The 9602-nt window shown below is 36.0% G+C and overlaps 1 protein-coding gene across 1 annotated transcript; it reads left to right on the top strand.

Moving 5' to 3' along the window:
• The first annotated feature begins 224 nt into the window (after positions 1–224).
• On the top strand, positions 225–1396 carry LOC145040094 (uncharacterized). The gene is made up of 2 exons (XM_078988074.1): positions 225–804; positions 924–1396. Exons 1-2 carry the CDS (start codon positions 225–227, stop codon positions 1394–1396), a joined length of 1053 nt encoding a protein of 350 aa, XP_078844200.1.
• Positions 1397–9602: the final 8206 nt, after the last annotated feature.

Below are 9602 nucleotides of genomic sequence, written 5' to 3' on the forward strand. Positions count from 1 at the left end.
CCCTAGACTGCGGTTTCGTGCGGTCTTGGCCGCACTGCGGTCCTTAAGTGCCGCAATTTCTGATTGGTTGAGTGGAAAAAGGGAGGATCGTCGGTTTTTGTATTTATTTATTTATTTGTTTTTTCTTTCTTATATATACATATCTAACATCATTTTTTTTTTCACAACACAATCTATTGTCTCTCTCAAAAAACTTTTAAAAAAAAATCAACACTCTCTAAAAAATGTCATATTCTTCATCTTCTGAAGAATTTCAGACTATTTTTGATACCACTATTGCGTGTGTTCAAATGGCGGAACAAACATACTACGTTGTATGTAACAACGCAGCTGCAAGTTCTCAACGGAGAACACGAAGATATATTTGCAGAAATCGTGAAGAAGCCAACCAACGTTTGGTGCAAGACAATTTTGCAAAGAATGCCACTTATCAAGGGTATTATTTTCGTAGGCGCTTCAGAATGCTCAAAGGTTTATTCGAACTTATAGTTGAAGATGTAACGAGGGAGTGCAGTTTTTTCCAACAACGCTACGATGCTAGAGGTACACCTGGTTTTACTCCCTTACAAAAATGCACGACCGCACTTCTTCAGTTAGCATATGACTTTCTGTCTGATGCGTTAGACGAAAGTTTTAAGATGTCTGCTAGGATAGCACGAGACAGTCTTCATTTTTTCTGCAAAACTGTGATTCAGTTTTATGGTCCAAAATATTTACGTAAGCCTACACTTAATGACATTCTGCAATTGCAAGCTCATCATGCTAGTGTGCATGAGTTTCCTGGAATGCTAGGAAGCTTAGACTGTCTCCATTGGGCATGAGAAAATTGCCCTACAGCATATAATGGGCAATTTACTCGAGGTGATTATGGTCACTCAATGGTCATACTTGAAGCAGTTGAATCACAAAATATGTGGATTTAGCATGTTTTTTTTTTGGTTCTCCTGGTTCGATTAACGACATCAACGTTCTTAATCGTTCACTGATATTTAACAACATATATGATGGATCCGCACCAGATTCTTCTTTTCAAGTGCGTGGAACGCCATATAAGTATGGTTATTATCTAGTCGATGGAATCTATCCTGAGTATGCTATGTTTGTTAAATCGTTTACAGCTCCACATGGTTCTAGACGAAAGAAATTTAAGAGAGCTCAAGAAAGATCTAGGAAGGATGTTGAGCGTGTTTTTGGAGCTCTGAAGAAATGGTGGTTCATATTGAAAAAAATAGCAGCTTATTTAGGCGAGGAAAAACTTCAAGAAATCATGTATATATGTCTTATATTGCATAACATGATTATTGAAGACGAAGGAAGAGCGATATGTGCGTTTGACGAGGAAGAAACTATACCAAAGATACAACCAATAGAAATTGGTGGCGAAGAGTATATATAAAATGAGAGCAGAGATACGTTGCACTGAAACATTTCACAATCTTCGCAATGACTTGGTGGAACATATTTACGGGGTTCAAAACATTAACCTTAATTTGGATACACCGGATGACCCCGAAGACGAGTTCTCGGAGAACGACTTATGTTGTTTGCTTTAGTTATTTTATTTGCTTTTTTTAAGTTTCTATGATTATTTAAATGTCATGTATATGGTTTTTATGTTTTTTTTTCTTGGTAATGCAATGTAATGTTTTTTTTTTACTTTCAAGTAATGAAAAATTATGTTTTTTTTTATTAAAATAGAAGTTTTATTAAATTAAAATAGTTTTAAAAAAAAGAAGTTTTATTAAATTAAAATAGTTATAAAAAACACAAAAAAAAAAAAAAAAAAAAAAAAAAAAAAAAAATTGTGTGGCACCACTCCCTTGGTGTGGCAAGAAACTACACTTGAATGGTAAAAAAATAACATGGTGCAGGAGGGAATGCAATTTCGGTAGCACAAAACCCCCTGCCTAAAGATATAATCATATTATATTATAAATAAAATAATCATTTTTCTTGAACACAATTCTATGAAACCTAAAATTCTTAAAAGATTAATATAATATGTTATTAAATGTAAATTTTATCATACTAGTGGTAGATTTTTTAAATTATAAATATAATATATCCAATATATTTATTTAAATATCATGTTACATTGGAAATATAAATCACTATACTATATTTAAATATCATGTTAAACATAAACATCAATTAAAATATCACATAAACATTCTCAAAGTAAGCATTTATTAAAAGTAATTTAAAATTTTAAATGTTTTGAATATAAAATTTTAATCAACATGTCAAATTAACAACAAAAAAGCGCAAAAACTATTTTTAAAATATCTTGAAACTTTTCAAAATAGATAGATTTTAAATTAAATAATTGTTCGTAATAATAGTTAAAAATATCATAATTTCATAAATAACATTACATTATCTTAGACAAAAAGATCAAATAATAATTTTTAAATTAGTTAATCATAGCGTTAAAATTAACACTAAATCAATAATAATATTTATTTTTACTTACACCTCAACCGCAAATTGCAATCAATAAATGATACTCAATCTGTCCCAAAATTATTGTCCATAAACAAAAAAACGCACGCATATTAAGGAAACATTAATTAAAATTAACTTTATTAATTGAAATGATAATTATACAATTTTGTTGCATTTAATTCATTGGATAGTAGTTGCATTTAATTAGATTCTAGTTTAAATAATAATGAAGGATATTTTGGTACAAATTTTATTTATTTTTAAAAGTGGACAATCATTTTGTAACAAATAAAAAAAAAATATGGATTATTAATTTGAGTGGGTGGAAATATTACTTTAATAGATGTTATAGTAAGGTTCAAAATCTTTGCAATTTTATATAACATATTAGTGTAAGAAATTATTATTTTACAATTAATATTAATAGATACTTACTTTTAACATGTACTTGCTAATTCTTAACTATAGAATTTTACATGCGGATATTCATTTACTCATTCATTAATCACCGTCTCTTAAACTTCATTTTTTTTTTTTTTTTTTCTGTTTTTTGTTTTTTCTATTTATGGTTGCGTAATGTATATACGGAAAAGGAAAACTGAAGCAAGAGAAAATGTCCAGAAAATTAGACATTTATTATCAAGTTTTTTAAGAAAGAGAATCATTATATACTAACTTTTTTATTCTTATTCGTAAACCAATCAAAAGACGAAAAATCAATCTCCGAATTAGAATATTAGTTTCGATCGATAGTAATTTGTTCATCCCGGTAGTGACGATATCACTATGAAGCCAAATATCATCAACATGCTAACAAGTAGTACTATCTGTAAAATTATCTTTGGAATCCAAGACCCACACACATTGAACCACACCATCAGAATGAACAAAATCTCTACATAACGAAACTAAACCCACAAATTGGCAATGTTCAACTGGTCCCGTAAGGGCATACGCTAAACCCAAATCCAATCAATATCTCACCGATGATCTCATATACTATAACTTTTTTCCACCTATAAAGAAAATACCCTCGAAAACAGACAATAAGCTTCTCATTCCATATATAAAACGCATACCACAACTGAATATTGGAGCCATTACCAATGTTCTTTTCTTTGAAAAATATACACATATACCTTTATCATTTTGTAAATATATGGGGGGCCCAAGATTGTCTCTCCAAAAGAGCCCTTATGGATAGAATGGGAACTCCAACATATATGGACATTTATAAGACCATGTTATATCGATGTGGGATAAATTAATACCCTCCCCCCCCCCACTCAAACTTAAAGGCTTGATGAGATAAATAAGGATGTGTTAAACCACAGGAGTGCATGATGCCAACTATTAGGCATGTCAAACCCAACAAATAAAGGGGTACGATACACTCCCAAAGAATCCCACTATATTGCACTAAAAGGTAGTACAAATCAAGTAGGGTCGATCCACAGAGACATGGGATAATCAGTCTATACCTCTCTGCATACGGTACTATGGTCACCAATAATAAAAGGGGGGTTTAGAATGCAATGATTAAAACAAACAATTAAAAAACAAGTAATCGGCTAAATGAGTGCAATAAATTCAGAATTTATAAGGGATTCAACTCTGTGTATGACAACTTAGCAATGCGATTCCAAGATAACATGATATTTGCTCAATTCTATCTAAGTTGGTACTTGAAAGTGTTAACAAGCTCAAACACTTCCCATTCACCACATTAATTAACCAAAACAAGCTCTTCGATTAACCCTAACCTTACTAACCTAATCTAAACAAGCTCTTATAATTATATTAAAATATTTCATTAAGATTTATGTGAATGTGACCAACATGTCACACCCCAAAACCGGAACGGCGGAAACGTTCTGGGGTGGATGATGTCATGTCAAGTATCACAACATATGCAGTATAGTAATCAAAGTACAACAACCATTGCATTAATAGTAATAGTTTTACATAGTTTACATTTCATAGCAACATCAAAGTAATACAATAAATAATATAGATGCAGCTCGGTATTAGGCTGTCTCCGCAATTGCTCCCGGGATGTACCTGTCTATCGATGACCTGAGAATACAAGTTATTTTGAAAGTAAGTATCAACATTTTTATAATGCTGGTGAGTTCATAAGTATTTAGTGTCATTTGTATAAATACACATTTTTATTCAAAATAACTTTATGAAAGATAGTAGTTTAGAATCTACGGTGTATTAGTGTCCTTTCCAGAAAATCCTATATTTTCTAATTAAAAGAAGACTTCTACCAAGACCTGACGAGTTTATGTTTTAAGTGAAATTTTCCCCAAAACACTATTCTTACCAAAATACAGTATTGACTTTAAAGGAAAAATAAGTAAAACACAAGTAAAAATACTAGGGTAAAATAACAAAAACTTCAGCAGTGTTACTGCTGACTAAAAGCAATTGAAAACATAGACTCCAGGAGAGTATCAATAACTGATATGCCTAGCTCAGTCTAATAAAACGAAGCACAAAAATCCAGACAGTATCGAGGGAACGATACCGCTTGCAAAATATAAAACAAAAGGGTGAATGTGAACTCAAATGTGACCATGCTGATCGATGATAGAGTATCCGATGACCCTCCAGGTCACACGTAGAGGTAGTGGCATTATAGCACCCATGGGCCTTACCGGCGCGGACTATAGCTAGTAACATGGGTGTGGGATTGTCATTCCCGTATAGATCTATACACATGATGTTTGCTCTCCCTCCCGGAGACTCTAGTTACACGGCGTTGACGCAATGAAGCGTCGTAGAGGAAATAGTGTGTCACATTCTAAAGCAAAAGAGAGAGAGGTAGAGAGAGAGAGAGATAGAGATAGAGATAGAGATAGAGATAGAGATAGAGACTAGGGTTCTAGAAACATGAATAATGGAAGAATGCCTGTACTACTCATGGTGATGAATCGACTGAGAGAGAGAGAGAGAGAGAAAGAGAGAGAGAGCGAACTTTTATGTCCATACATGTATACATGATATATAATTAATGTTTAAACGAGCTTCGGATGGATATCTGATACCCACCAGACCACATCCCAACGAGGAAAAGGAAATAGGGCGAACTAGCCTTCCTAAGTCCTTGGAACATTATTTATATAGCTATACAAATATAGGCATGCATTTAAGAAATAAAAGCATAGAAGAAAATTTTGGTAAAACCATAATACTTAAGAAATTTATGACTTGATGTCATTTTATAAAACAAGCTCTGAAAAGGGTTTTTATAAAACAGTTTAAGTGAAGAAAACCTTTGGAAAACCTTTAATAAGACATTACGACTGTATATCTCTTTAACAAAGGAACTTTGGAAAACTTTGGATTATCTTTAATGATCTAAACGGAGATGTTCATAATTTAACAAAAATTGAAAACATGATTTAAGAATCTTAATCTGATTAAAACAGTTAATATGCAAAAGTTGGTTGCTATACAGTTAATAATCACATGTGATTTATCTAATAACTGTACAGTTCAACTTGTATTCCCCCCCCCCTATAAAAGCAGTTAAAATCATTTAAAAGGTTAATTAAGGGGTATGAACTCACCTTTGGCTAGTGGATCCGATGGAAGTGTCGGTCGAGTGCTCGGTGTCAAGTGAAGACCTGAACACACTTAATGACCTAGTAACATATGACGACATATGTTTACATACAATTAGTGATTATAATACTATTTAAACATGTATAAGCATCCTAGTGTGTAGAAAACACTTTGGTCAAGTGCTAGGAGGCTATAGGGTTGAAGTAAGGGGGTGTATGGTCTAGTTAGGGAGTTTACTCTTCAAGAGTAAACTCTTATGGAGTTTTCAGCCATAAGACCATATCCCCATGAGTTTACGGCTCTAAACTCATGGGTGGTGTGTTATTGGATGCTAAAAGGTCTTATATCACTTGTAGATTTAGGCTAGGTTCAAATCTAGGGCATAGGAAAGGGTTAAGGCTCCAAATGGACCACTTAAGGGAGTTCACGGATGTCAACCTAGAGTTTACGGTCGTAAACTCTCACTTGGTTATTTCCTTCATGAATTAAGGTCTTAAATGATAGAGTATAAAGTTCTATGCATTTTTCCAAGTCAAATGGTGGAAGTTAGGGCATCATTTGTCCTCATTTTAGGAGTTTACCGCCCATAGACCAATCCTTGGGGGGTTTACGACCGTAAACTCCTAGGTCCTTGGTTTCTTTGATGTTTAAAACCCCTTCTTCATTTGTGGTTGATTCTAGACATTTTCCTAGGCCATAGGAGGTGTTTAAGGGCATGTTTAACACCTTAAAAGGTGTTCACAGCCCATGAAGAGGGGTTTACTCCTCAAAATTCAAGGTTTTGGTGTTCTAAGCTTGTATGTGTAAGTCCACAAGTCATATATAAACCCTAGGAGTGATTTAGAAGGGTTTTGGGGCTTCAAAACCCCACTTATGGGTGTTTACGGTCCAAGAGTGTTCTTAGGCTGAAAACACATGATTTGGCCCCTATTGGATGTCTTAAACACGAATTTGCATGTTAAATAAGCTACACAACAAGTTAGGATAGATTACCTATGATTTTAGAGCTCTAAATGGGCGTTTTTGGATCGAAAGCAACTTGTCGAGAGAGAGTGAAAAGGGTGTAAATGAGGTTAACTCACACTTATATAGGGGTTTGAGTTTGTGGCTCGGTGGAATTTTACCCGATACCGGCATTAAACGGGGTTTTTGGTTGCACCCGATTAAATGGTCGTAATTTGACTTGGTTGAAACTAAAACTTTTCAAGGGAATATTGAAGGTGTTTCTAATTTGTTTCAACCCTTATGAAGTCATAATAAAGTCCAATTTAATTAACCTAATCTAAAAGGTTAACGGACAATTTAATAAAGCGGGTTTTATTAACGGAATTAGGGTTAAAATGACTGGATAAATTTCGGGTTGTCACGTCATCCCCCCGTTAGAGGGAATTTCGTCCCGAAATTAAGGTTTAGGCAGAGAGGTAGGCATGAACAATCGGGTAGAGAGATGAGGGTACTGCCTATTCAGTTGGTCTTTGCGCTCCCAAGTGAACTCTGGCCTTTGCTTGTCGTTTTAACAAATCTTCACTTGAGGGATGCGGATTCCATTTCGTTCACTTGATCGCTCGGCTCACGATTCCTACAGGTTTCTATACAAAGGTAGGGTTTCCAATGATTTCTATCAAGATGAGTGGGATTCAGAGAGTGACGTCGGGCAAACACTTTTCAAGTCTAAGAAGTGGATCGATTTAGGGTGAAACTTATGGAATTTCCGGAAGTAGTCGTTGTCTGACGAGGGTTGGACCAACTTTGCAAAGAATCTCGGATGTTCCTAAGCTCTTGGTGTAACACCGTAAATTTCAAAAAAAAAATTTCAATTTTCTTATAAAACAAAATTCGATTAATATTCATCAAACAACCATATTAATTATCCAATATAGGTCAATACAAAATCCCGAGATCACATTGTAAAAACTCCGAGTGTGTATGTACGGATCAAGCCGGCGCCTTCCCGCGGTCGTCACTAGTACCTGAAACAATAACATCAAACACTGTAAGCACAAAGCTTAGTGAGTTCCCCAAAAATACCACATATAACACATATTAGCCACTCGAGGCTATAACTCTGTGGGTCCGTGCACCCAAACTCTGTGAACCCTCGAGTTCTAGCTCTGATAAACATGCACCAAATAAATCACATATAAATAATGCAGTACAACACATAACATACATAACATACAAATACTCTATCACATAACTCTGGTTACCTACTCAAGGTAATAGTATAGTGAGAAGACTCACCTCGCGTATCTCGGTATCTCACGAATCCTAGAAATTCCTCGTGCTCGATCCTCCGAGCTCTAATCCTCCTATAACATTATATGTCTCTAATTAACACTTTATATCTCTAAGGTTGACTATCCCTAAGAAGTCAACACAGGTCAACTCTGGTCAACGGTCAACTCTAACCGGACTCGGCGAGTGCTACGGCGACTCGGCGAGTCTTAGACGTTTTCACCAACCCTCTGAAATCCCCTTACTACACGTCGAGTATTCCCCCCTTACTCGACGAGTTTCACCTGAAAGAATCGCGGGGCCACCCCGACTCAACTCGCCGAGTCTCAAGAACAACTCGGCGAGTCCCAGTTTGACTCAGTCCACTCGTCATCCCTCTCCAACTCACCCTGACTCACTGAGTCTACCCATGACTCGATTGGACCACTCGCTGAGCAATCCCAAGGCAATCTTCAAACTACTCGCCGAGTCGGATGAACAGACTCGGCGAGTCCATGCCATGCAACCACTCCAACTTGCTTCTAAGGTCAGATCTGCTTCCATAATCTATAGATCTGGCCTCCCTAGACTGATTCATCACGTAAAGCTCCTATCTTGGTGCCCATAACACACCCAATAGCTCATAAATGGAGTTTTGACCTAAGGCATGAGGATTCCAATCCAAAGCCTCCATTGATTCCTAAAAAGCTTGGGTAAAGGGACACTCTGGACCTTTAAGGGTCCAGATCTATGGTTCAAACCTCATAAGGGACCAAGAGGACACTAGATATTTCCATAAAAGGGTTCAACAAACCCTAAATCTAGATAAACAACAACAAGGAAGAAGATAACTCGAATTTATTACCACAATAGTGATTCTCTGGACTCCAAACCCACTGAAGTGGCTCCTCTTGCTTTCCCTTGGCTAGCTCTTCTCCTTCCTTGCAACAATGGCACCTCCAAGATCAATAATGGTCTCCTACTTAGCTCCAAATGCTCACACTCGATTAGGGTTTCACTCAAGGGACTGGTGAGCACAAATGACGGCCATTAGGCCCTTTAAATAGGTCTCAAACCCGAGAAATTAGGGTTTCATTACACAGCGCTGACTCGCCGAGTCCATATCCCGGACTCCCCGAGTCCAGGCGCGATCCCGCGTCCAAATCTGCGTCCCTACTCGGCGAGTCTGAGCTCCAACTCGCCGAGTCCCCTCTCAAATCACCAAAAATATAATTATACAAGATACCTGATAAAAATCCGGCTGTTACACTCGGAAAGGTAGAGCTTTTCAGTACTTGGAACCTAGCATACTTCTATGGCGAGATCATCACTGGCGTGATCGCCATTTTGATGTTCTAAAAGTTCTCTCT

This window comes from Lactuca saligna, chromosome 4 (genome assembly GCF_052625555.1).
Source record: "Lactuca saligna cultivar CGN05327 chromosome 4, ASM5262555v1, whole genome shotgun sequence".
In the NCBI taxonomy this organism is placed as follows: Eukaryota; Viridiplantae; Streptophyta; class Magnoliopsida; order Asterales; family Asteraceae; genus Lactuca; species Lactuca saligna.

What these genes read in the sequence shown, in the direction of transcription:
- LOC145040094 (XM_078988074.1), top strand. Translation starts at nt 225, where the DNA reads ATGTCATATTCTTCATCTTCTGAAGAATTTCAGACTATTTTTGATACC. An exon ending in AATGCTAGGAAGCTTAGACT is followed by an intron (nt 805 to 923) that starts GTCTCCATTGGG and finishes ATGTGGATTTAG; the next exon opens with CATGTTTTTTTTTTGGTTCT.